Source organism: Taudactylus pleione, unplaced genomic scaffold (assembly GCF_031769625.1).
Source record: "Taudactylus pleione unplaced genomic scaffold, aTauple2 ptg000109l, whole genome shotgun sequence".
Lineage (NCBI taxonomy): Eukaryota > Metazoa > Chordata > Amphibia > Anura > Myobatrachidae > Taudactylus > Taudactylus pleione.
The window spans coordinates 11,611,893-11,639,170 of record NW_028284511.1 but is presented as its reverse complement, the minus strand read 5'-3'; the positions used below and the strand labels follow the sequence as shown (position 1 = coordinate 11,639,170).

General features: G+C 46.5%; 1 protein-coding gene across 2 annotated transcripts in view; it reads left to right on the top strand.

Annotated features, from left to right (window-relative positions):
• The window catches only part of PHRF1 (PHD and ring finger domains 1), a 94,344-nt gene that overhangs the window by 55,847 nt on the left and 11,219 nt on the right, over positions 1 to 27,278 (top strand). For both annotated transcript variants that reach the window (XM_088471006.1, XM_088471007.1), the window contains exons 16-19: positions 4,319 to 4,629; positions 5,898 to 6,072; positions 10,493 to 10,548; positions 18,308 to 18,436. In XM_088471006.1, the coding sequence (XP_088327132.1) occupies positions 4,319 to 4,629; positions 5,898 to 6,072; positions 10,493 to 10,548; positions 18,308 to 18,436 (671 nt within the window). The remainder of the gene's footprint in view (positions 1 to 4,318; positions 4,630 to 5,897; positions 6,073 to 10,492; positions 10,549 to 18,307; positions 18,437 to 27,278) is intronic.

Below are 27,278 nucleotides of genomic sequence, written 5' to 3'. Positions count from 1 at the left end.
TGTCCAATTAATCTTGGAAAACCTGTACCAGCACGCCGGCCAAGATCCTCGCAACAATCTGGTGTCATCTGCGGGGGACCTCCGATGTATATTGCTGATATCAGCATGCCTGACCGGATCCCCGCTGAATGCATATCATCCACAGCAGGTGAGCATTTCTGGCAGCCATACATTAATCTCCGCTGCCGTGACTTGCGGCTCCGGCAGCGGTAAGTGTGGATCAGCGGAGGAGATCAGGCTCTCCCACTCGCCGTGACTATTCGGCTCTGGCTAGTGGCAACGGTACAAGTTAGAGCGCAATAGTAACTGGCTCTCCCTTTTTGAAGTGATCTCATGTACCCATGCTTATGGATCCCCTGATTAGAGGTAATAACTAATCCTCTGCAGGGCATGCACTGGGAGACTACTATTTTACAGCTTTACTAATAGCTGGTATGGGACTATGTTTCATTGTTTCCAATACAGGTGGATTGTATTTATGTATCAAGAATATGTTTTTTTGTTTTGAAATCTTAAAGTACACATATTTTCTTATTTATTTATATTTTAACTGCAATCAATCAATTATTTAGATATTTATCAATAAATCATTTGTAACAGCACATTGGCATTGGTATACTATATTTATTTTATGGTTTTTATATCCTAGTACCGACCCTTTAAACAATTTTCTTTATTTTGTGCAACCTATTTGGGGGATATAGGCAGAAATCCCCTGTTTTTGGGTCAGCAGCTGAGGCTATAGGAGATTCCTACACTCGCCTAATTGGCACACCTGGTCTTCTATATTTAGTACCTCCTTGAAGGAGACTACAGACTTACAGAAGCTGCTCATAATCTATATACTCTCTTACAGGAGCTATTACTCTTCCTACTAGGGCTACGGCCTGGGTGGCAAAAGCCATTGAGATTTGGGCAAAGGCCCTAGAAGAGACTTTTTCCCCTGATGCTTCGAGGGAACAGCTGTCCTACATATCTCACATTAGAGATGCAGCCTCCTACTTAGGTGAAGCAGCTATGGATACGGCTCTCTTGGCCTCCAGGATATCTGCTACTTCGGTAGTGCCCGCCATATTCTTTGGCTACGTTCTTGGAAAGCAGATTCAGAATCAAAATGGACTCTAGAGTCTCTGCCTTATGCAGGAGACATCCTATTTGGTCCAGAATTGGATAAAATTAGAACTACTTTGGCGGCTAACAAGACTGCATTCCTGCCCTCTGCATATAATAAAAGCCTCGGACGTCATCCTTTCGCCCTCAAGGAAAAGCCAAGGGTCAGTCTTTTCCATAACAGCAGACATCAACCAAAGCCTCCAAGCCTAGGGCCAAACAGGCATGGGCTACTCGACGTCCATCTGGCAAATCTGTGGACAAGCCTACAGCCTGCCGGGGCGGGCCTCTCCCTGGGGGCTCCCAGGGTGAGAGGCCGACTTCTTCAATTCGTCCATGTTTGGCATCAAACCACATCAGATGCCTGGGTAAGGGAAGTGGTCTCCCACGGATATGCCCTCTCATTCCTGAGGTGACCCCCTCAGCAGTTCTTTTACATAGGACCCAATCAAGGCCCTGCTGCTCCAAAAAGCCATTTAGTCTTTACTGAATTAAGGTGTAATAATTCTGGTCCCCTCACAACAGGGCAAGGGCTATTATTCTACCCCTTTTTTTTAGTTCAGAAGCCCAATGGGACTCATTGGCCTATCCTCAACTTCAAGTCTCTGAACAAGTTTATCAGGGTGTCCAGGTTTTGTACGGAAACCCTCCGTTCCATTATCCTAGCTATGGAGCCTGGGGATTTTATGGTATCTCTAGACATTCCAGACGCTTACCTACATATAACTATAGTGCCTTCTCATCAACAATATCTCTGGTTTGCTATTCTACAGCAACATTACAAATTTCGGGGCTGTGCCGTTCGGCCTTTCAATGGCCCCCTGGGTCTTTATCAAGATCATGGCAGTTATGGCGGCCTCTCTTCACCATCAAGGCATCAGACTGCTCCCATACTTGAACGATCTCTTGTTGGCCAGCTTCCCAGAGACTCTTCACCGCCATCTACAGGTAACCATTGCCTTTCTTCAAATGCACGGTTGGCTGATCAACTGGTAAAAATCTTCTCTAACACCATCTCAAAGGATGGTAGGTTTGGGAGGCCTCCTGGACTCTTGAGTTCAGAGAATCTTACTAATAGCGGACAAGATTTCAGCAATCTAGCGCAGACTGCTCCACAAGCGGCTAGTGTCAATTCACTCTGCAATGCAGGCCATGGGATCAAAGGTGTCCACCTTCGACATGGTGGAGTTTGCCCACTAAGTGATAGAAGTGGAGAAGTTGCCCATAGCAACCCATCACATTCTAGCTATTATCTTCTAGAAGGTGCTAGTCAAATGTTAAGTAGAATCTGGTTGCTGTGGGCAACATCTCCACTTCTAAAAACTCTCACTTTAGTAAATATACTCCCAGGCCCCTACAACACCTGATCATTTACAGGTGGAACGGGCTACCCCATCTGCTCAAATCCCAGATAATGAGCCTCCCCCCAGAGGTTGGCCTGTCCATAACCTGGTGATACAGAATTCCCATTTTGAACAAGGTCGTCCCTTTTAGATCCTGGAGTGGGCTCTCCTCACCACGGAATCAAACCTCCGAGGGTGGGGCGCAGTAACTGTCCAGCACTCCTTCCAGGGCCGATGGTCCCCATTCGAGGCAGTGTTACCAATCAATATCCTGGAATGTCGAGCCATCTACAAAGCTCTTACTCTGGCTCTGAATATTCTGAAAAACAGGCCAGTACACATTCAGTCCGACGACGTCACGGCGGTGGCTTACCTCAATCACCAAGGGGGCACTCAAAATCAGTCAGCAATGACAGAAGTGTCCCGCATTCTCACATGGGGCGAAAGCAATCTCCCAGCCATCTCTGCACTGTTCATCCTGGGGATTCTCTATTGGGAAGCGGATTTACTCAGCCGTCACGACGTGCATGCAGGGGAATGGTCTCTACATCCAGACGTCTTTCAGCTTCTAGTGGACAAATGGGGTCTTCCGGAAGTGGATCTCATGGCCTCCAGACACAACAACAAACTTCCAATTTATGGAGCCAGAACACAGACCTCGACGAAGCCTTCATAGACGTATTGTCGGTGAAATGGAACTTCCATTTGGCATCTCTCTTCCCACCAATATCCCTACTTCCTCGAGTGCTTCGAAAGTTCAGACAGGAGGGGGGCACAGTCTTGTTCATAGCTTCGGCTTGGCCCAGACTTCATTGGTACTCCCATCCTCAAAGGCTCTCCATAGATGTTCCTCTGCAACTTCCTCTACGAGTAGACCTGTTGTCTCAGGGTCCATGTCTACATCCGGACCTAGCCTGTCTGTTTTTAACGGCTTGGCTCTTGAGACATCCCTCCTAGCGGCTAAGGGTTTCTCCAGCTCTGTGATCCAGACCATGCTCAGAGCACGTAAACCGGCCTCAGCCAGGATTTACCACAGAATATGGCATACGTATTTCCAGTGGTGTGCTCCAAGAAACTATGACCCGCAAATCTTTAAGGTTTCTCAAATTCTTGCCTTTCTTCAGGCTGGATTGGATCTAGGTCTCCACCTCTTAGGAGCGTTCCCCCCTTGAACAACTGCTTTGGGACATCCCCAATTTCTCCCTGTGGAGCCCTATGGACCTTGAAGAAGAAAATGAGAGTTATGGTAAAACTTACCTTTTGTTAACTCTTTCTTCGAATTCCATAGGGTTCACAGGGCACCCGTCCTGACGCTCCTGGCTTCTATGGGTTTCTTCTCTTGGTCACTTGTTTCCTTCTCTTTGTGAGAGTGTGATTCTTCAGTGTACCAGTCTTCCTTCTCTCCTATTATGCTCCTGCCTTGGGCTTGTTAACAGAACTGAAGTGCCCTCAGGCTGTGGGCGGGGTATAGGGGGAAGGACCAGAGCATCCTGGGATTGAAAAGCTTTGCTGTTGGTGTCCAGTCCTTCAGGTCCCACCTACACCCCAATGTCTCCCGGTGGACCCTATGGACTTAGAAGAAAGAGCGTTAATGAAGGTAAGTTTTACCATAACTCTCCTTTTTTGTAAGTTTAAGTACCGTTCTGTTATTAACAGTCTGAAGTAGTTATGATGACGTCACTTTTATCCTAAAAAGTAAATGTAACAATAGAATTTATTTCCATTTTAGTGGATTATTTATTGTATATATTGATGACAATTAATATGATGGTCTTGCTGTTGATCTATACAGTCTGATCGATATCGCCTATCATGTTCTTGGTATTAACGTGTAACGATAACATTTTTCTGTATTTCTATTAAAGCTTCACCCTTCTACAATGCTGAGCAGGAGGAGAATTGGCCTGACTCACCCAAATATACAGCGGATCAAACAGCCGGTCATGACCATGATCCATCAATTGAGACTCCCAGTCCACTTCCCTGGAATCCTCCTGACACATGCTTGCAGGAGGATTCTGTTCTACAGACAGTGAATCAGGGTTCATGGAATGCTGGAGAACGGAACTCTGTTGTTCTTGTGGATACATCTAACAAATTCGTAGCCCCGGCTGTGGAAAGACCATTGAGTGAGGGCAGTCAGGTCCCTTGGAAGGCAGCAGATACACCTCTTCAGGTACTTAGACTTGTTATAGTCTTATAGACTACCTGTACTGGGGAGAAGGATATTAAGGGTTCTTCGCTGTGAAAACAGGCACCATTTTCTACTTAGTAGTGCATACAGTTCTGTAAAATAGTGTGATGTGACATAAATTGTTTTCTGGAACGCGGTTTCTATCTCTGTCGCAGTTGGTACCATTATATTAGAGTACTATTTATATATTAAAGCGATTCCACATGATGAGATTGCAAAATGTTCCAGTTTATTGAATGCACAATTAAAAATAACTACAAGGTGGGTGGAATGAATACAACAGTGTCTTGCATTTCAATGCGTTTCGTGGGGTAACTGCTTTCGGACTACTAGGGGTATATAAAGTGAGTGTTTTTAGAAGTGATGTTGCCCATGGCAACCAATCAGATTTTACTTTAACTCTCACTTTAGTAAATATACCCCCTAGTCTTCTTTTCAGAGATACCGCCCCAGCATGATCATTTGCGATCTATACTCATGAACTGAAAATGAGATTAGTGGTCCGAAGTAGTTACTAGAAGTTACGTATAGAAGCATTCAAAGCATGCCATTTCTAATGGTGCAGGAAACCATTCTGCGACATGCATAGAAAGTGTGGACACTGTTCTGCATTCATCCCATCCTTCTGGGAGTTATATTTAATTGTGCTTTCAATAAACTGGACCATTTTGGAATCTAAGCTTGCATCAAAAAGGTTACCTTTTGTGTCTAGGTTATTCATTTGTGCAAAATTTTCTCTACCCAAAATATTTTGAGTCTCTGACTACTAAATTATAAACCCTTGAAATAGACTGATGGTGCCCACACACATAGCGATATTTTACACGATCTGGCCGATTCCGACGTATTGGAACGACAGATCATGTAAAATATGGCCAAATTGTCCCCACTCACGATCATGATGCGATGCACGTCCCCGCTGGTTGTACATCGCATCGTCAGATCTGCCGTGCTGCAGGGCAGATCTGCCAAACTGGGATACAAATGCACTGGAAAAAGTCTGAATACACGATAGATCGTTTGAAGATTGGAAACTGCAAACACCACATCGTGTGCAGAGCTGCCGAGGAGAGTTTTCAAGGGAAATCGTGCACGATGTCTGATCGTGAGCACATCACTGTGTGAGTGGGCACCTTAACTGTAATGTTTAGTTCATTCCTACAAGGAACAGATTTTTTTTCCATACTGTATTCCCTCAAGTGTCCTTGGCTTGTAAAATCTCACTAATCTACTGTCCTATCTTCACACAGGTGTTCCCTCAGACCCTGCCTCCGTTACCTCTCCCTCCAGTCTTTCCTCCCTATGCCCCTGTGAGTGAGCCTGCAGTGCCCTGTATAATTCAAAGCAGCAGAACAATGCTTAGCCAGACACCAAAACTTGGCAGTCTGGCTACAACTAACGAACCTATTCAAGCAGCAAGCACAGGTGAGACTTCAATATTCCAGAAGCCTCCTGATTTTCTAACCTATTGGATGACCAGTTTAACAAAGCAAAGTTGTGACTTGTCTACCAGCCATAACATATTGACAGGCTAAAGTGTGTCTTTTTCTTCCTACATCTGGGAGACACTTCATTATACTAGGAGTGGAGTTGAGGCATCAGCACTTAATGAGCTAAATTGTTAGCATAAAAGTGTCTCCCCTCTAACCCCTCCTCAGTTTTTTATTAAGTGCTGAAGGAGTAAGTCAGCACTGAGTTAGTTGATACCTTCCCCCCCCCCGCCCCTCTCTTTCTGCACTACCTCCCCAGCTTCACCCCTCAGGCTTTTGTGTGTGGAAAACGGGCAGTAACCTTCTCCTTATCAGGACAAGTCTAGAAGTCAGAGACTGAACTCCGGGCTGTCAGGGTGAGCGGTCGCGCCACTTGCAGTGTCCAGAGCCAGCGGATGCTCACGGGGGGAGGGGGAGAAAGGGCGGCAGGGGACACAGAGCAGCAGGAATGGTGGGAGGCGCCACAGCACTGTTCGCTGGAGTAGATGGAACGCACAGCTGGGCGCTCACCAGTGGCAGTTCCGGGGGGGGGGGGGCGATATAGGGCGATCGCCCCCGTAAACACAGCCCCGTTTACTAAAATCCCCATCAACTTATTGACAGTAGTTTCAGCCGTCTTAGCTGGTGCTGCTGCCTGTCAGCAGTGCGTGCCCGCGGCGCAGCACCAGCGTGAGCGAGACTCTCCGCGGCCACCAGGCAGGGAGTGAAGGCCAGCTGAGACTGAGATAATGGTCTCTTCAGCGGCTGGCCGCCATGTCCTCCTTTACGCATGCCGAGCGCACGCAGAAACCACCACCCCCTGACACCAATTTTTTTTTTTCTTCGAGGCGGAGACAGTCTTGTCTCTGTCTCTCCACCGGCCACAGGCCACCCACCACCATTATCAGAGCTGCCCGGCCAATGCCTTTTAAACTTTCAGCGCTTCCACGTTATACCACCTGACGCAGAAGCGCTGACAGCTTTACCGGCAGGGTCCGGACAATGCGTCTGTGCTGCGGTGTCCTTTCAGAGGGAACATTTTCAGCGTGCGAGAAGGCGGATCACTGCCGCGCAGCATCCCGGCACCTAGGAGGAGGTCCAAGCAGCAGAGCCCACAGGTATGTGTGTAAGTATGGTTGGTGTGTGTGTTTGTAAGTATGCTGTGTGCGTATGCAGGGGTGTATCTAGGGGTCCGAGCGCCCCTGACAAAGTAGGGGACTGGAGCCCCCCTTCCCACCCTGTTGGCAGTTAGTAAACAGACGTGGTGGCTGTATGGGCGGCAGTCGCCCTCCCCTCCCTCGACGCCCAGTGCTGATGCTTCTGACTTTGAGATCAGCAGCAATAGCACAGACTTTTAACAGACAGAACTGGCCACGGGCGGCAATGCCAGGCAGTGCTGGCACCCCTGGCAAGTGCCATCCTGGCCAATAGGAAGATACGCCCCTGTGCGTATGATTTGTGAATGCTATGTGTGTTGTATTGAATGTTGTGTTTGTATGATCAGTGTGTGTGTATATGTGTGTATATGTGTGTGTATGTGTGTATATATATATATGTATATGTATATATATGTATATATATATATATATATATATATATATATAATGAAATATATATTCTTTTCCTCCTTATTAATACTCCCCTCTCGTGGCAGCAGCAAGTCTGCAGGGTGTGAGAGGGCGAAGGTGGACGGGTTGTGCTTTGGAATCAGCAGGGCCCTGTGGGAGGTTTGCAGCTGCTAAGTTGCAGGACAAAAAGTGTTTGGTGTGTGACAGGTATCCTATATCTGTTGTAGAAGCACCACTTGTGAAGTGGTGGAGCTGATTTGGTGAACAGTTCTGTACTCTTCTGTACAACTAAAGGGGATCAAAATTACCACACTATCAGGCACTCGTCCTTGTCCCATATATATAAACCTCCCACTAAAAATCCTGTGTTTGTCACTGCCAAAGTGGCAGATCTCTGACATGTGCAGTGAGGAGTGACACTAAAGAGCACACTGGCCTGAGATTGGATAATTGAAGAGTTGCAGACTCGTCTTATCCTGTCTGTCTCACTTTTTTTTGCAGAGTGCCGTAAGTCATTGGGGGCCAGGAGGAGGATCTGGTGCACATGTGGGACTATGGGGAGCCTGCTCTGTGGGGTATATTATTGGGGGGCAGTGGGGTCCAGTGCACAGAAACCGCCCCCCCCTAAAAGTAAAGTTTAAATTCGCCACTGGCGCTCATACACCAACAGCAGCAGCAGGAGGCTGTGAGACGTTGGAATGGGAAAGACTTCAGGTTTCCCAGAATGCACTGTGGCGGCAATTACAGATGATATAAGCTGCTTCCCAGAAGCAGAGACAGGATCAGTACAACCCTGCCTATGGAAAGACTGAGTTTACATAAATGGGCCTCTCTCTGAAGTGTTGACTCTAGGGGCAGATGCTCTCCGTGTCTACCCTCACTAAAAGGGTAACGTGCTGAGGTAAGTTATCTGGCTAAAGCTGAGATACCCACCTGATCAGCACTTTGCCATCTGGGATGTTTTTGTAACTTTCCCTAATTCTGATGAGAAACTTTACTAACTCCTATGACATTTCTACCTGTATTTTATGGCCATGGACCTATATTTATGCCATGTGTGTACATGCTAATCTACTGATCACTTTGAAACAGATGTCGCTCAAAGGATAATAGCATTATCAGGGAGATTTAGGGAAACTGAATAGCAATTGGACAGTCTTTATCATCCAGTCATCACATATACATGATTGTGACATCTGTCCGCAAAAGGGAGGTAAAGGTTTATATGTGACCTCCTCACTCATCCTCAGCAGTCTTGTTTTCTTAGGTATAGAGAAGAACTATTTTACATCTCAAGTCAAAAGTCCAAATTTAAAAAAAAAAAAAAAGGGTTCACAAATGTAAATGAATCAAAGTGCAAAATCCTAGTTTTGTAGCACTTTTAGCAAGGTCCTTTTCGGTGATGACCGCTCTTCTTCGCTGAGAGGGCGTGCGCTACTGACCCAACATAGGGACATGTGAGCACCCAGACACAGAAAGAAAGCAGGACACAATTGCTTATACACTATAAGATTATCTGTCCAATCTGACAAGTTGGAACGAAAATCTGTTAAGGTATGGGAGTAAATGACAATCGAATATTTGTTCCCAAACACTGGAAAACAGACAAAAATGGTCGTTTAGACAAATTGGTTAAATCCGTTCGCTTTAAACTGTTTGTCCGAATTATTGTGTTTGTCCTTTTTCTAGCGTTTAGGAGCCAATGGTTAATTGTCATTTGCTCCCATACATTACCAGATTTTCGTTCCAACAAAATCAGACTGGACAGATAATCCGTTTAGTGTGTACCTAGCTTTAGTGATGACGTTTAGTAGTAAGAAGGGGTGTGTGGGGTAATTTGATTTAATTAAGCGTTAAAACAAATAGAGCAATTTTATGGTTAAGCTACAAGATGAATACTGACATTTCTTATTTAGAAATATTCTGTTCAATAAGTTGTCATGCAATTCTGTTCTAATAATAATCTCATTAATGTGGATATAAATGTTATGATTTAAAACAAATTTTAATTTAGAGCTCTACGGTCAAACTTTTCCATACCAGAATATCTGTTGGTTCAGTATTCTAGTTCTCCGTGTAATTGATTAGAATATTCAAAGTGTAAATTGTATGATGCAGTAATGCATCAAGTATTAAAAATATATTTTTTTTTATTAACCGTTAAAAGAAATAAAATAAAAAATCCCTTTTACAGTTGAGCACTAAGCACCTAGTAATTAAAGGTACATCAGAGTGAGAGAAGGAATGTAATTGATTAGTAGTACCAAATAATTATGTTGAGTAATGCTGGGGTACACACTAGGCGATATATTGTGAGTACAGCTGACTATCGATATTAGTGCCTCAGCCCTTGAGTACACACGATACATCTGTGAACTACTTCTTTCACAGATCTATTGCATTGGCCGTGCTGTACACGGCAGATAAGATATGTCGTTCTCATCTGCTTATGTGTACACATGATCAAACCACCGACCCATATGCTGGCCATAGGAACCAAACATAACTGGTTCTTCTTATCGTGCGTCCGATTGGTAGGTGTGTATGCTTCCCAAAATGGGTACGTCGTCCAAGTGTGTACCCCACATTAGAATTGTCTTTATTGAGCTGGAATTGACTGTGACCTTTTAAAAACTGTATATATGGAAAGCTCTGTGACACCAATACCAGTCAGCTTACTTCTGTCCATTACAGAAGAGTAGTGGGCAATGGCCATTTCTGATGTCATTCAGTCATTACTGCAGCCTTGTTTCTCAATATTGGTACTTGGTTATACACTGTCTTGTTCTTTGTTTCCTATTTCTCTAGGTAAAGGTAAAGGAAAATCAAAACCAGTGAAAGGAGAGAAGGCTAAGAATGAAGAGGTAGGACATGGGAAGTGCCTATCGGAGCACATTAGGATTGGGAAAATCCAATCCCCTTTCTCCTCTTTTCACTATTACTACTTTCACTTTTTGTCATATATTTTCACTTATTTTATTTATTTATTTTCAGAAACTAAAGTTTGATGATAAAACAGACAAACAATTCTGCTATAATCTAGTATTTGTAAAAATGTTAACCCTATACCAAAATACAAGCGGTAGACCTTATTCTTAACTGCTCCTATTTGCTGGTACTTTGGGGTTATGCTGCCCCTATCCAGGAAAATGGGCTTTTTGGTGATGCCGCTTTGTGTTGGTGATTTCCCTGTGAGTATTTATTTTAGAGAGTGGCAGAGAATACCCAAAATAGGCTCTTTTGTGCTTCGGCATTAGAAGAATGACATTTTCTGGTCAAATGCCATCTATCTATGACTGCATTACTGTTAACAATTGTCATTTACTATCATATGTATTCCCACATCTCTACGAAGGTAAATATGGCTCTGCCCAATTGAGCTTATAACCGGTTATATGCCTTTGTATATAATTTGTTTGTGTCATGTCACGATACCATCAATGTACAGCGCTGTGTAAAAGTTATCACTTAATAAATAAATGCCGATATGGTAGTAATGCGATGTAAAGCATTGTAATCGTTTCGGCTTTAGAACGTTAAACTTAATGATTTACCATCATGTTTTAAGTTCTAAAGTCGACATGGTTACAGTGCTTTACATCGCATTACTACCATATCGACATGTTGGGTTCAACATAACTGCATCTGCTTCTACTTGTCGTCATTTTCACTGTCTAGAACATATAGACATCCCTCACCCCTTGCTAAATTACTATAAAGGCGGGTATTCACTTGACGATATACTCCATGAGCGATATAGTCTAGTGCAGTGGTCGCCAACCTTAATTGAGGTGTGAGCTACTTTAGTAAAATGAAACCTACTGAAGAGCTACTAACATTGTAGAAAAAAAATCTGGCTAATAACAGAACAAGTGAAGGTCCTATAAGGAAAAATTTTAGAAAGTTTCATAGAAGATAACCATGCATTTAATTATTACAGTGATATTGTTGTAGTCTGTAAATAAAATGTAAGCACTGGCACATTTCACTGTTAATTACGGCTCCAAGGAGGTACGTGCAGTAGAAGAGCAAAATATACTGTATAGGCATGGCTGCTGTGTGATTTTCCGGGAGGGCTGGGCGAGAGTCACTTGCTCCGCCATAGCGTAAACGCTGTGGGTGGAATTACAGGGAAGCACAGCTGCGGCAATCACCCGACGTGCTTCCCTGTGGCTCCACCCATGGCGTCGACACCACGGGGGAGCATGCGTCAGAGGTCACTTCCACCTAGTTTACTCGGCAGTACTGCAGCTAGGTGAGCTACCAAAATTAAGACCACGAGCAACCGGTAGCTCGCGAGCTACAGGTTGGAGACTACTGGTCTAGTGTTTCCCCGGCAGTGATGTTCTTGATGTCATTAACGACATAGAGCACCCACACTGAACAATATAATTCACGATATCGTTCAGTGACGTCACCCTCATCCCCGTACTTGCAGAACCTGATGATATCGTCAGGTCACCCTGCAAGTACTGGGGGATGAAAGATTTCGTCAACGACCAGCGGGAACGCGCAACGCTGGTTGTTGACTGCATATCCACTGGACGATGAACGATATCGTTATCGTTCAACTTATTGTCTAGTGGATACGTGGTTTAAGATTAGGATGGTTTCTATGCATTTTGTATGAGAAAATAAATCCACTAGAATTGTAATGTAAAGCAAAGCAGAGAATACCCAAAATAGGCTCTTTTGCTATATATATATATAGAGAGAGAGAGAGCGAGAGAGAGAGATAGCGCTCTCTCTCTCTCTCTCTCTCTCTCTCTCTCTCTATATATATATATATATATATATATATATATATATATATATATATATATATATATATATATATATATATATTTTCTATAGATATCTCTATATATAGTCTGTCTATCTAAAACAATTGAAATGTCTATGCTTTGTTGTGCTACCTTACAGCAGGTAGCCTTGTTAGGAAGGTGCTTCTATAACTTAGCAGGTAGAGCTTGAGTGACAGCTTTGCTATGTAGAAATGTACAGATGTGTCCTCATGCATAGCCTCAATACGCCTCGCAGTGCGACTTGCCTGCTGTGAGAGAGTTGACAGGTCCCATGCTACTCTGCTAGTGTCAGGCATCTTTTAACGTACCAAAAGATTGTGCTGATAATTTTGATATGTGACACTTGTATATCTGTGTGCTCCTGAGCCTGTATATGACGCACAACAGAACTTGAAATGAAGAAAGCTTCGGCCACTACATTGTAGAACTTCATATACAGCTTCAGAGACTCAGTCACACACAGATATACAAGTGTGGCATATCAAATTAATCAGCACAGTCTAATCTCATCTTTTTGCAACTTGGATGCATTTTCGGCGAAAAAAGATGCAAAAAAAACGCCCGGTGCTAGCAAATAATGATCCTTCCGCAGGTTCACCTACGGAAACCGTGTTCTGACTTTTACTTCCTCTAGATAGTCAAGTTTTACACGATGTCATTATGGGGTATCGTGTGTAGAATTTTGAGGACAGAAATTAATTTATTCCATTTAGGAATAAGGCTGTTACATAACAAAATGTGGAAAAAATTAAGCATTGTGAATACTTTCCGGATGCACTGTATAAGATCACGTCAGTATATTGGTTGACTCATGTAGGAACAGAGTCAGTGCCAGTGATGTTCCTTCAGAATCCGCTTTTATGTCATGTATGACCTGTAACATTGAACTGTACTAAAGACGTGAGAGGAGTTTTAATAATAAGTTTAGTATCACTGATACAAATGAAAAATCCACTGGTATTTACCAATACTTACCCCTGCGGCGAGGTCCAGCGTAGTCCTCCTCCTGTGCGAGGTCCTCCGCTGGGCTAGCGACGGGAGTCTTATGAAATTACAGCCCGTCTGCGCATGTGCATGACACGGGAACCCGGCAGTGCCTGGAAGGCTTCGCTGAAGCTGGAAAGGCAGCACCGGGTCCCCATTGCCATCAATGGGGACCGCATTGCTCTCACTATCTAAAGATGGCGAGAACGATGCTGGGACAAACAGTGTTTGTTAAATGCAGAAAGGAAGTCCTAATACTTTAGCGAGTGCTTAAGGGGTTATGCTTCGTTGTAAAATGGAGCCCAATATATTTTCTCTCCATGGTTACATTTTTTGTTTTAACAGTCATCCTTTTAAAGTTCTCCTTTGTGCTTTGTCAATTTCAAGTGACAACAATAATGAAAAAATACAAAGTGACTATAATTACTGTTCTTCTCATGTCCTTGTTGTGTGTGAGTAGTGAAGACATTTATATAGCTCTTGTTCCCTGCTTGTGACCTTAGAAGGCTTTGGAATTCCGCACAGGACTGATGATATTTGGACAATGAATGGCAAAACGGTTAATCAAACAGTAGTAAATATCATAAAGTTGAAATATAGTGGTACAGTAACTGTGTGTTGGGATTGGTCCCCTGGGTTAATAAACAGTATGCATCCTGGGATTTTTTTGTAAGATCCTGCTATGTGGCCCCCAAAGTTCTAGGATATGCCCTTGCATGCAAACAGAGGGCTGCCTAATATATGAGGGTCACTTTAAAAGCACTAGCTCTGGATTTAATATGAACTTGCATAAGTCATAAGATTTGGCACTTGCTCAGTCTGTGAGGTTAAAAGGATACTTTTGCAGCTTTCACACAGGTTTTTGGCAGACTGCCAATTTCCACTAGATCCAGCCCTGGAACCTGTGTAATTTAAGTGTCCTCATTTTTAGGGATTGTGTGATTTGGAAAGTGTGACCGGGATGGAGCTGGTCACTGGCGATGTTGGCTGGGCGGACTTATTACTGACGGTCCCTCGTGGAAATGGGGATCGACGGTGGAGACACCCCTGGCCAGGAGTCAGTTGCTGAGCACGCCTGGGAGCAGGGGGGGAGAGAGGCTGGTCCGGGGTGGAGCCGGTCACTGGAGGTGTGAGCGGTGCGGACCAGCAGGCGGGTGGGCTGAGAGCTTTCTGCACTGGTGGTCCCTGGTGGGGATCTTTAGTGGAGGTCAGCCTGGATCGGTGTCGGGTTTGATGTGAGGGTCACCAACGCGTTTCGGCACAGGTGCCTTCTTCAAGGAGGTGTGAGAGGATCAATGCTTCTGAGGTTCTTATGTAGGGCACTTCCGGGGGTGGGGGTGTGTGCAGGGACTTGCTGATTGGTCATGCGGTGCAGGTGTGTGCAAGGACTAGCTGGAGTGGTAAGTGTAATCGTATTAGGCCAATGGTGTGTTTGAGAGGTAATGCGGTGCAGGTGTGTGCAGGGACTTGCTGATTGGTGATGCGGTGCAGGAACTAGCTGGAGTGATAAGTGTGATCAGATTAGGCCAATAGTGTGTTTGAAAGGTAATGCGGTGCAGGTGTGTGCAGGGACTTGCTGGAGTGGTAAGTGTAATCATAATGGGCCAATGATGTGTTTGAAAGGTAATGCGGTGCAGGTGTGTGTAGGGACTTGTTGAATGGTGATACGGTGCAGATGTGTGCAGGAAGTAGCTGGAGTGACAAGTGTAATCAGGTAAGGCCAATGGTGCTTTTTTTGTTTGTTTGTTTTTTTGAAAGGTAATGCCTTATGTTATCCCTCGGTACGGTCAAGTGAACACCATATCGGGCACAAGCCGCCGGATTCCGCTGCGGCTATGGGACTCCCCGACAGGCTCCAAGAGTAGATGTTTGTATCGCAGGTGTCTCTGAGCACTCAGCTGGTGACGTTGATATTCTCACCACATATGTAGTAGCATGGTCATGGCTTTAGGGAACTCCCCGCACCTGAAATCAGTAAGCCTGTACGGGACAAAAAAAGGCAATTCAGGTATAACTCCGGTACATCAGCACAACAATGGACAGCAACATGTTTCGTCCCTATCCTAGAACTTTTTCAAGCTTAAGGGTTGCAGTAATGTCTTCACGCACTGCAATGCATGCGCAGTACGCAACAATTGACCGTCTACGTATGCTTTTGCCGTTGTGATTCATGCTGAATCAGGCCCATTGACCACAATATAAGGAAATGTATTATCTAGTTAAATACAGTAATATACAGTAGTGCCTGAGTTGTCGATATGTTTTCAGTTGAGCGATTATCAATAAACAGTGCATGTACATCTAAGTCGCACTGCGCATGCGTCCAGGTACATTATCGTAGTGGCTCGCAGAGACCATTTACTCGTAGTGTGATAGAGCATTGCGGGAGGTAATGGGGAGTGTGTGCAAAGAATGTAGGCGTGTTGCAATGTTTTCAGGGGCGTCTCATCCTGCATCTGCGATCCTGTATGCAGTAAATATGGCATCAGCGTCTCAGTACATGTGGCCATTCTGCGCAACCAAAGGGTTACTCTGGTGGCCGATTGTCAAAGGATCGGCGTCCGATGCTGCATCTATGTATGCAGATGCTTGGATTTGTGGGAGTTGCAGCTCAGGGAAACGCACAAATGTATATTTACTTGTCCATTGTGAACTTCTAAAGAGATGTACACATTCTAAACTAAAATCTGGCAATTTAAACATAGACATCATCTAAGATCAGCTCTGACCATTTAGCCAAAAGAAGAGAGAGATAGTGTACACACACACACGAGTGGGTCGATGGTGGCCCAGTGCGCATGCGCATGACGGAGCCAGCTTCGTCGTGCGCATGCACGAGACCCAGATAGCAACAGGCAAACCGTCGCTCCGGGTCTCGTACCAAAAGGGGCGTGCTGTCGATGTTGAGTGACAGCACGCCCCCTTTGGTGGGTGGGCCAGGGGCGTGGCTGCCCAGACGGAGGCATTCCCATGGGAACGCCTACCGTCTGGGGCCGGCCCCACTGACATCACAAGTGATGTCAGTGGGAGTGCTTTCGGCTCTGGTAGAGCCGAAAGCACTCTAGGGCTTGCGACAACGAAACCCTACCACAAGGGCCTCATCGCAAGCCCAATGGTCGCAATGGGCTTGATCATCACGACCATCTTCCTGGCCGCTCGCTATATCTATGGGTGGTCACCCACAGCTATGCGAGTGGCCAGGAGGCCGCTCTGAAAAACAAGGACGACGGCCCTGATTCAGAGCGAAAAACAAGGACGACGGCCCTGATTCAGAGCGAGCGCTCTGCCAGAGCGTCCGGCTCTGAATCAGGGCCTGAGTCCACAGAGCCTTCAGAGGATATTCCTACTGCACGGTAATCCTTTAGTAAATTAGTAGAGGTGCTGTTTTCGATAAACACACTGGGGGAGATGTACTAAGCCTTGGAAAGTGATAAAGTGGAGAAGAGATAAAATACCAACCAATCCGCTCCTAACTGATTTTTTTTTAAACCCATCCTGTAACCTGACAGTTAGGAGATTAGTTGGTTCTTTATCATGTTCTACTTTATCACTCTCCAAGGCTTGTACATCTTCCCCACGGTCTGGCTAATCACCTGCCGGTCAGTACGCCATCAACTTGGGCCGCATATGAGATGTAATAGCTGCCGTATTAATCAATTAAACAACGGTTATTCTCTTATGCCAGTGTTGGCTAACCTTGACACTCCAGCTGTTGTGGAACTATATATCCCAGCATGCCCTAATAGCAAAACTGTAGCAGTGCATGCTGGGTTATGTAGTTCCATAACAGCTGGAGTGTCAAGGTTAGCCAACACTGTCTTATGCCCATAAGTGCTGGCAGCAGGTCACATTAATATATTTGCATTCACAACAATAATTTTTTGCTTATACTAAAGGTAATACCCCTTTTACACTGACATGATAATCACGGGTTTTTGCACGTGAACGCGCATCCAAACCAGATTTCTGTTAGTGTAAACTGATCAACCCGGGTCCAGTGATTCGGGGATCCAACACTGCTTGCAAGCTTGGACATGGGTCATTCCAGTGTCACCCTGCAGGGTAAATGGCACGATCCGGGTCACAATGACCTGGGTCGTGGTGCATTCCGCCTGATTGGCCGGCTTCAGTGGCGCTTGGAGATTACATCATCTCCAAGCGTCCACTTCAACGCCGGAAGACCCTGCTCACTGCAAACCAGGGTCTAGTGTGAACGGTGCCGACCCGGGGATAACCCGGGTTGGCGCCGCAGTGTGAAGGGTCTTATCCAGGTTGGAACAGTATTCCAGATCCGGGTCAGACCCGGGACTTTGGTGTAAAAGGGGTATTAGTGGTCTATAGAGGTGAGCCCATCTAGTGACACGCATTTCGCATTTGCTGCTTTTTTGTTGAATCTACTGTCTTACTCATAATATTCGGTCTACATAGGTATAGTATGCAATATACATAGTATGATGTGATGTCAGTAAGCATGTAAATTCTGTCCCACAAAAAGCTGGAATAGTACAAAATTTGTCACAGTAGTATATAGCAACCAATAAATCACCCTTGTTAGTATTTGTAAATTCCACAAGGTATATACTTACAAGATAATTTATGTTTGTCATTCTCTTTTTGACTTTCATTTTTACTTTTAACTTTTGTACTGCTCGCGTTCTTAAATTTTAAATGGTATGTTGTAAGTTTAAAACGTAACCCTATTTTATTGGGGCGCATTTATGTTTCTCACATTCCTTATGCTCACTTGCAAAACAAACCAAACATACAAAAAAAAAAAACAGTGTGTAATTTATGCTCCGCTTAGCAACATGCTTTCTGTGGTTTTCCTTTACAGTACATGAAGAAGCTTCACATGCAAGAACGAGCGGTGGAAGAGGTCAAGCTGGCGATCAAACCATTTTACCAGAAGAGGGAAATCACAAAGGATGAATATAAAGAGATCCTGCGTAAAGCTGTGCAGAAGGCGAGTTTGTAAAAGTCACGTTATGTCAGTTAGGTAGTGATTACACTCTGATAAAAAGGTAAATCTACAGAAAAGAGGATTTTTGGGTACTCACCGTTGAGTCAGGCTGGGGGACACTGGACCATGGGGTTGTAGGTGGGAAGGTGTGGATTTGGCACTAACACTGAAATCTATAACTCCTCCCCTCTGCAACCCATGACTTCAGTAAAACTTCAAAAGTGCCTGGTAAGGAGAAGCAATACTCAGTGACACTGTCACACCGAAAAATAAAACTTAAATTGACGGTCAATATGACCCAAATCATAACTCATACTCAATACAGCTGAGTGTGAGGGAGGGAATGCAGTGTCCCCCAGCCTGATTCAGAGAAAAGGATTCAATGGTAAGTACCCAAAAATCCTCTTTTCTCTTTCGTCTGGGCTGGGGGACACTGGACCATGGGGATGTTCAAAAGCCGCCCCCAGGGGAGGGAACGCTCAGGCGACCTGACCGGAGAACTGTATGACCCCAGAGGGTGCCGCCAGAGGCAAGAAACCTGAACGCTGAAAAATGAGCAAACGTGGGCAGGAGACCGGAGAACTGTAGAACGGACTGTGCTGCTGGTCTTGGGTTGCACTGCCCCTCAGAAAACAGACGCCCTGGCAAAAGGTTCTGACACCTGGTCTGGTGGTGGTCGTCCCGCTCCAGAAGAGGCATGATTGATGCCCGAGTGGATCCAATACGCAGGGGTCTGCTGAGTAGCTGGTCAACCCCCTAATGCGCTACAAAAGCAGCCGCAGAGAACAGTGTGGCTAGCAAAGCCATCTCGCCCTAGTCCCAGGAAGTCGCCAAAGGACAAAGAAAGACAACCTCCTGTTGGAAGAAAGGCCGAAACAAGAGTCGGCTTGTGTAAAAAAAAAAAACTGTACAGAGCACCACGCCATCCTCATGGAAGAGGAGAAAAAAGGTGACTTGGGAATGCCAACACGAAACCATGCCAACTGAAGGCAATAGCCATAAGGTAGACTAGCTCAGAAGCAACTAACCGAAGACCAGCTTAACGCTCCAACACCAATGCCGCTTGTGTGAGAGCCGACAGGAACAAAGTCAGAGTCCACGGCCCCACCTGCGGATGAAACGGTGTCTAAATACGCAGCATAACTAGTAACAAGGAATTGGACCTTCGGAAGAAAAGGCCAACGTCACCCAAAATAAAGTGACCGGGCCAAAGCCAGTATAATCACAAAAAGTAGTAGTCAGCCGGCCTCCAAACTCACGTGAAGGAAGGCCAAGGAATGTGAGAAGTGAAAACTTGTAATCCACCCCTACCAAAAACAGTTTCCCAATTCAGAGGAAATGAGAGATATAAGCTTTCCAACCCCTGGTCACCAAAGGCCAGATCGGGAAAACCAACGAACGAAGGTCCCTGTGTAGAAACAATGAACCATGTAGCAGCAGGACTGGTGAAGTGGAAGACCCAATCCAGGACATACCGGCTGCCTGAGAATGTCCCCACATCATGACAGAGCCTCCAGGATTACCCGTATACGGGAAGGCTTTATGCACCTGGAGAACCATAGGTCAGAGTGGGGACGGCAGAACCGACTCGCTAGCTGAAACCTGCACGGAACAGTCAAGGCATTCTCTGCAGAACCAGCAGATACCCTGTTCAGACAGGGTATGAAGACGTGAAGTCTTGAAGACGTGCCGAGAGGCCCCAAGATCTTCTCGCAGAAGACCTAACCAGCGAACGTCAGAAAGACCCCTGCATAGCGAGACCACTGCCCTGAGAGGAAGTCCGCTGTCCCCTATCCCATTACAGGCATTATTACCGCTGAGTTTCAGCGCTCTAGGGTCCCCCCAGATGACTTACATTTGCCACTGTGCAGTTGTTTGACCACCTACAAACCTGCCGGCCCCCAAGAGAGGCAGAAAATTGGTTCAGTGCTCGAGCCATTGTGGACGGCTACCCAACGGCCCTAGAGTCCTAAAGGCAGCGTCACGGCCCCATAGTCCAGGAGACTTTTATGTCCTCGGGTACCACAAACCCATCCAGTAGGGACCCAGGAACAGACCTAGAGGAGAGTACCGGAAAACAGTCACTGAATGAGAGTGAGGAGTGCGGTTGGACCCCACCAGCAACCTAGACTAGAGGAATGCCGAGCAACCCTTACAAGGCTGGAGACTTACCCAATGGAATTCCCGCGAGTGACCTATGTCCAATGAATGGTCGCTAAGTGGAGAGTCTCATGCCCAAAAAGCAAATGCTCCGCAAGAGCGACTGACAAGGCACCCACAGAATGGATGAGACCAAGGTCAATAAGGGTCGTGCGCTGGCCACCCCAAGCGACAAAACCCCGCTGGAGAGAAATGTCGAAGACCACTTTCGGAGCTGAAGGCGCCAACAAGAAAACAGGGAAGGCCCTGCAATGTCGTGAAACCAGCGACCTAGGAAGGTTCGTAACTGTGACGCCCGAGTATCCGTCACAATCTGAAATCCAAAAAGAGCCTAGTTGTAATACCTTCAGTGCAATATGCGTGGTATCACAACCCGTAGTCTGATGCAAACCCCAAGGAGCCTGGGCTCCACTGAACGGTAGGGCCCAGCCTGGGCAGATTCGATCAATGACTGAGGAAGAAAGACGACCTGCCAAAAACGGTGAGGGTATGCGTTCCATACACAGAGCGGGTATGAGTTGGCCTCCATGCTGTGGGCTCTGAATGGAACTACCCACTCTGTGGAGCTCGAGGCACGACGATTCAAGGTCCTCCAGCAATCGAACCAGAAAGGAACCAGAAAACAAGTTTCTGTGCCTGCGGCAGGACTGGAACAAAAACCCAGGTCGAGGGGATAGGAACGATTGCTCGGTCAATGCCCCCATGCCGCCCTGGGGAAGAGCGACGTTGAGATATCGAAAACACTGTCCTGGCAGCGGACCCTGAGGTTCATGGTGGCACCCTAGCCATGTTGCCTAGCACCCAGATGTCTCAAGACGTCACTCAATAGTTGCTGAACTCACCATTTGCACCTGTACTAGTTATAAAAGATACCTCATGAGGCACAAGACTACCCTGGAACCCTGACTCCCAAAACATGGCGACCAGTACTGGCACAGAAAGAACGTTCCTACCCAACAGAAAATATTGTAAGGATCATTCTGGTAAAAGGGCCCTTCGAGTCCCTCAGCTATCTGTCTTGCATGGCTTCCCACACAGAGAACCTGATTCAGATCCGGTCGCAAGCGCTATGCGCTCGCAACTGGATCGATGGTGGGCCAGTGCGCATGCGCACGAAGGTGCCGGCTCCGTCGTGCGCATGCGCGAGACCCGCATAGTGACAGGCACTCCGTCGCTCCGGGTCTCGCAACAAAGGGGGCGTGCTGTTGATGTTGAGTGACAGCATGCCCCTTTGGTGGGCGGGCCAGAGGAGTGGCTGCCCAAACTGAGGCGTTCCCATGTGAACGCCTCCATCTGGGGCCAGCCCCACTGACATCACGAGTGATGTCAGTGGGAAAGATTTCAGGTCTGTTAGAGCCGAAATCTCTCTGGGGCTTGCGGCCACGAGACCCTACCACAAGGGTCTCGTCGCAAGCCCGATGGTCGCGATGGTCTTGACCATCGCCACCATCTTCCTGGCCGCTTTCTGTAGCTGTCGGTGGTCGTTCAAAAAAAAAAAAAAATAGCCCGGCCCTGATTCAGAGCGAGCGGCTCTGAATCAGGGCCAGAGTCTCTAAACAAGTGATATTTGGAGTGTGTGTGAGAGAACCAAAATACCACAGGGAGAACATACAAACTCCACACAGCCAGGAACAAAGTGGGACTCGAACCCACGGCCCCGGAGCTGTGAGGCAGGATACCAACCACTACACAATCTGTGCTGCCCCGCGGAAATTGGCCCCCCCAACCGGTAGGGAATCTCAGAGCGAACTATTGTAAATTCTTTGGACAAGTTCGTCAGCCAAAGTGATCATAGTAGACCCCAATTAGGTGGGGCAAGCATAGGCTCTGGCTCTCAGCAGGTCCGTGGTTATCCTGGCAAAGTAGATGCTGCTCCAGGCACAGACTTTGGCTTGGTTTTCATAGCCTGCCAAAGTCTGTGCCTTTTTAATTCTTCCGTCATTTGAGCCCCTCTTCCTGCGCTACCCTGAGCCCAGAAAAACACTGAAGACTTTATAAATAAATGTCACACGCGGCAATGAATACAAACAGGCATAGGAAAGAATTAACTGTAAAATATTTAGCTGCACCCCGCAGAGGGAAAGGAGCTTGAGATTTCTCTGTCCTCCCTCCATGCTGGCCAGGTTTGTCCCACTGTAAAGACAGGAACAGCTCCCTGGAGTCTCCATTCTGCCGCTGGAGAACGTGGGGAACCAGCAGTCCATAGCTCCTCCCCCCGCTATACTGAGCAAGCCCTAAGGCTTCTCCCTCAAGTGCTACTTCCCTCAGTGGGGAAAGCACTTGGACTGACCCGCATTTACCTACAGCACCTGGTATTCCCAGGTGGTCTCCCATTTAAGTGCTAACCAGGCCCAACACTGCATAGCTTCCAAGATCAACATGTCCAGTGTGGTGTTGCTGTCGGTCTGTAGTCTGCGCTCTCCCCACAGGAGCCGCCGACAAGAAACCCGGCAAGATGGCGCCCGCCATCCAGGACCACACTGACTGCCTGCATCTCTACCAGGTAACAGCAGCGCGCTATCCCCGGGCCCAGAGAGAGACCGGAGTGTGTGGAATGGGGGCAGCGCTAAGCGCCATCCCCCCCTTAGATGCGGCTCTCCCTGCCGCTTTACACTCCAGCTGTGTGCTGCTAAAAGCAGCGTGCAGTACCTATAGTAAAAAATAAACATAACATTACAAATAAAGGAAAAAAATCCGTAAGCTAAACCAGGGCTGCAGAGCAGCCCTAAAAAACGTGCCTCTCTCCACAGGCACTAAAATTACACTGAAGTCATCTTCCCACCTACAACCCCATGGTCCAGCCCAGACGAAAGAGAAAAGGATGATCTAATTATATACAAATTCTGAATATTATGTTCTAGAAATGTATACAGTGTGGAAAAAAATATTAATTCCTGGTTTTTACAATGCTAACATCCTGAGTTCACCTTCGGTTTGGAGTGGTCATAATAAACCCAGTCAGTCATCAGACAAAGTATTCTTTATCCTAGTGAATGTCCTGTAAGAATCTGACAACACATTTTTTCCATTGTGGGAAGCTATCAGTACAAGCGGCAGTTTCCTCCCCCGGTGTGGGGGTCACCAGAGGGAGGAGGGACCAGTGAGGGCCCTGTTCTCCACCAGGGACTAGCTGGGTGCCGTTAGTTAACGGAGAGGGATCCTTGACATGGTTGCCCATGGTGAGGGACCTACTTCCCGTTCACCCCTCCCCACTCTGTTGGAGCGCTCCCTACTTTGGCAGCCTGCCAAGAGTACTCCATGCTCTGCTCTCAGTAGGATGCTGAGCGACCATCTTTGATCTGTGGTGCCGCTTCTCACACCCTGCCTGTGGAGGGTGGTGTGGCTCCCCTCCTGCTGTACCTTGCTCAGGGCCAGGGTTATAATTTATTCTGCTCACCTTTTTAGGTTTGGTATTGGTTTAGGTAGTGTTTATTTTCCACAATTCCCACTGGCCACTATGGTGCCCTGTGTGGTTACTGTTTTCAGTACACAACCATGTCTAATAGGAGAAATTCCAGAGCTGTCTCAGAAGGGTGCTTCTGCTAAGTTCCTTACCTGTAAAAAATTTAATTAAAAATGCCAGGATATATTTGTGCTTTCTGTTCAGGACCTTGGTGGCCTCTGTGTTTACTGCAGCGCTGCAACCCGGGCCCCAGGTAGTCAGTCCCCTGTCAGACCCAGCGTGGGCTTCTAACCTGTCTCGGGCTATACCAGAATTGACAAAGCAACTAGCCGTGTCTAGGCAACCCCCTCAGGATGCACATGCGGGGCCTTACTCACTTCCTCTGCATATTGTGGAGACTCTGTAGGTTACTTCCCTGTAACAGATGCTGGATCCTGCTACATGTACGTGTCCTGCTAAGCGTGCTTTACCCACTCCCTTCCAGTCGGGATATGAGTCTGATTCAGAGCTGGGATATCCTCTGTTCAGGAGGAGGAACATACTAGTTTGGTAAATGTGTAAGCCTTTAATAGCAGTGGTTAGGTTGACTCTGCTGATTAAGGACTCAGATGATGCTCTACCTCAGGATTTTTCTCTATTTAAGTACAAGGAAAAGAAAGCAGTAACCTTCCGTTCTTCAGCTCAGTTGGAGGATCGCTTCGCTGAAACTTTTACTCCCCCTAAGAAGCGATTCCAGATTTCCAGGCGGCTTATGTCTTTTTCCCCTCTCCCTTTGTCTGATAGAGCCAAATGGAATCTCCTCCACTTGTAGATGCTCCTATAGCTTGGTTGGCTAAGGCTATAACCCTTCCAAATGCGGCCTTCTTGAGAGACGCTACTGATAAAAATAAAAAATTTAAAAAAACGTGGAATTTTCTTCTTCAGTGTCCATAGGGTCCACAGGATCTACCTTGGGATATGTAATTGGAGTGATCCATTGCACCAAACAGCTTACATCTTTGAAGCTACCAGCATGCACAGGTCCACCTCCCTATACCCCGCCCCCAGCCACAGACATTGTTTTTTTGTTTGGTGCGTGGCAAGTATCCAGACTACCGTTTTAACAGCGTGACTGCTTAGGCAGTCCCAGGCTTTTTCTTTTTTTGATTTACCCTAGTTTTTTGAACGTCTGAGTTTAGCAGTATTAGGCGCCGAATACGACGCTTATACTGTGACTCCTTCTACCTCCGCCGATGCCAAAATGGCATTACCGCTATATGCCCTGGGGATTTTCGGTGGACCTCAGCGTGGCTCATCTAGCGGCATCACTGGGGTCCGGACTGCATTTGGATTCACGGAGATGGCAGGTAAGATGATTCCTCATATGGGAAATCATACGTGGAGCAGTCCAGGCCTCCGGTGTAGGAGACGCATCGGAGGCAGTTGCAGGTGAAGGTCTCGTTCAACGTGTCCTCACTAAGGTGGCCGGGGCCATATCTTCTGTCGCCGGGGACGGGTAGTAGACGCACTAGGAGCTTCTACAACTGTGAGGCCAATGTACCCGTGCCGTCAAATTCGCAGCTTAGGGGAGATAGGTGCTCCTCCCCCAACCCAGATGCAACTTATGGTTGTGGATTTCCACTTATGGCTTGCTGCTTCTGACCACTTTGTGTGTGAGACGCTCACAGTCCACCTTGGGTGCGCTGCTGAAAGCTGTTGGTCTCAGAGGTTAGGTCTGTCTCCCTATATACCTCTCCCTTGGGTCAGGTATATAGCACTGTATATCCTACCAATACCCCTGAGGGGCTGGTCAGTTGATTCTGAGCCCATTTGCATTAGCATTTGAATGTATTTATGTATTGTATGTGACTGTGATGCTAGCTGCTGTATTTATACTGCCTTTTTGTTTTCAAAACTGTCAGATATATCTATCACTGTGTTTCTCCTCATCCCTCTGAAGGTGTGTGAGGTTTGTCATTTAAAGTCACATTGCATTTATACTCTATACCTTATACCTGTTACACATTGTTATGTCTAAAGGTAAAGGAGAGAATGATGAGCTTCCTTTGCTAAAATCATGTAAATCCTGTTTTGTAGGCCTGTCTCAACAGGATTTTGTGCAAGATGGGTTGTGTAGTGTCTGTTGTAAACCGCCACCTTTTCTATCTTGTACACCTGCACCAGCACAAAAACCACCCTGGGTGGCCTCTTGGTCTCAGCTGTTGTCGCATTTAGTGGACAGGGCCGCAGCGTCGCGTGCTCCTGCCACAATATTGCCTCCTGCTATGGGGTACCCATAGCATTTGCAACCTTCTATGTATATGTCCCCAATGAATCTCTATTGATTTGATTCTTCTGCTTACTCTAGTCAGAGTATGCTGCCGTCTATAGCCCCTTAGCAAGTGGTGCAGGTGAATAGACCAGGGGCAGTAAAGCATGGGGCATAAGAGAGGTTATATGCAGACAATTGCCTCAGGATTCTGACTCAACCTCCTCATCGCACTCTGATACTCAGGGTTCGGGGTCTTGCTCGGTGGAAGAGCATCAATCCTCTGTGGATGTCCCCTTTCTGGTGAGAGCAGTTAGATTTCGGCGGAACCTCCTCCTCCTCCTCTATACTGAGGACAGATCTAAGACTCCGGTCTTTAGGCATCAGAAGGTGGCTAAAGATTATTTCCCTCAGTCTGAACAACTGACGAATTTCATGTCTAAAGCATGGTGTACTCCAAGTAAGCATTTTCATGTTACAAGGAACTTAACCTCTCGATACCCATTTGCACTTGGTGAGTGTAACAAATGGGAAGTTCCCCCATCAGTAGTTCCCCCATAACTAGATTGATCAAGAGTTCTACAATACCCATTTCTGCAGCAACCTCATTGAAAGAGGTTACAGATCGAAAACTTGATAACTATTTAAAATCAGTGTTTTCATTATCTGGAGCGATTACCAGACCAGCTATGGCTGTAACTTGGGTAGTCAAAGCTATGGAAGAATGAAGGCTCTGGGGGATAGCATCCCGAATGCTGCCAGAGAACAGCTGTCTCATCTCAGGCAGATGCAAGAAGCAGCTATGTATATGGGGAAAGCGGTCATTGATGCCGGCATCTTGCCTTTTAGGGTATCTGCAACTTCAGTTGCAGCTCGAAGAACCCTTTGGCTGAAGACCTGGAAGGCGGATACAGGGGCCAAGAAGGCCCAGGAGTCATTGCCTTTTGTTGGGAAGGTACTGTTTGGGCCAGAGCTTGGTGACCGTGTATTCTCTGGCGACATCTAAATCTGCGGGTTTGTCATCTACGACTATC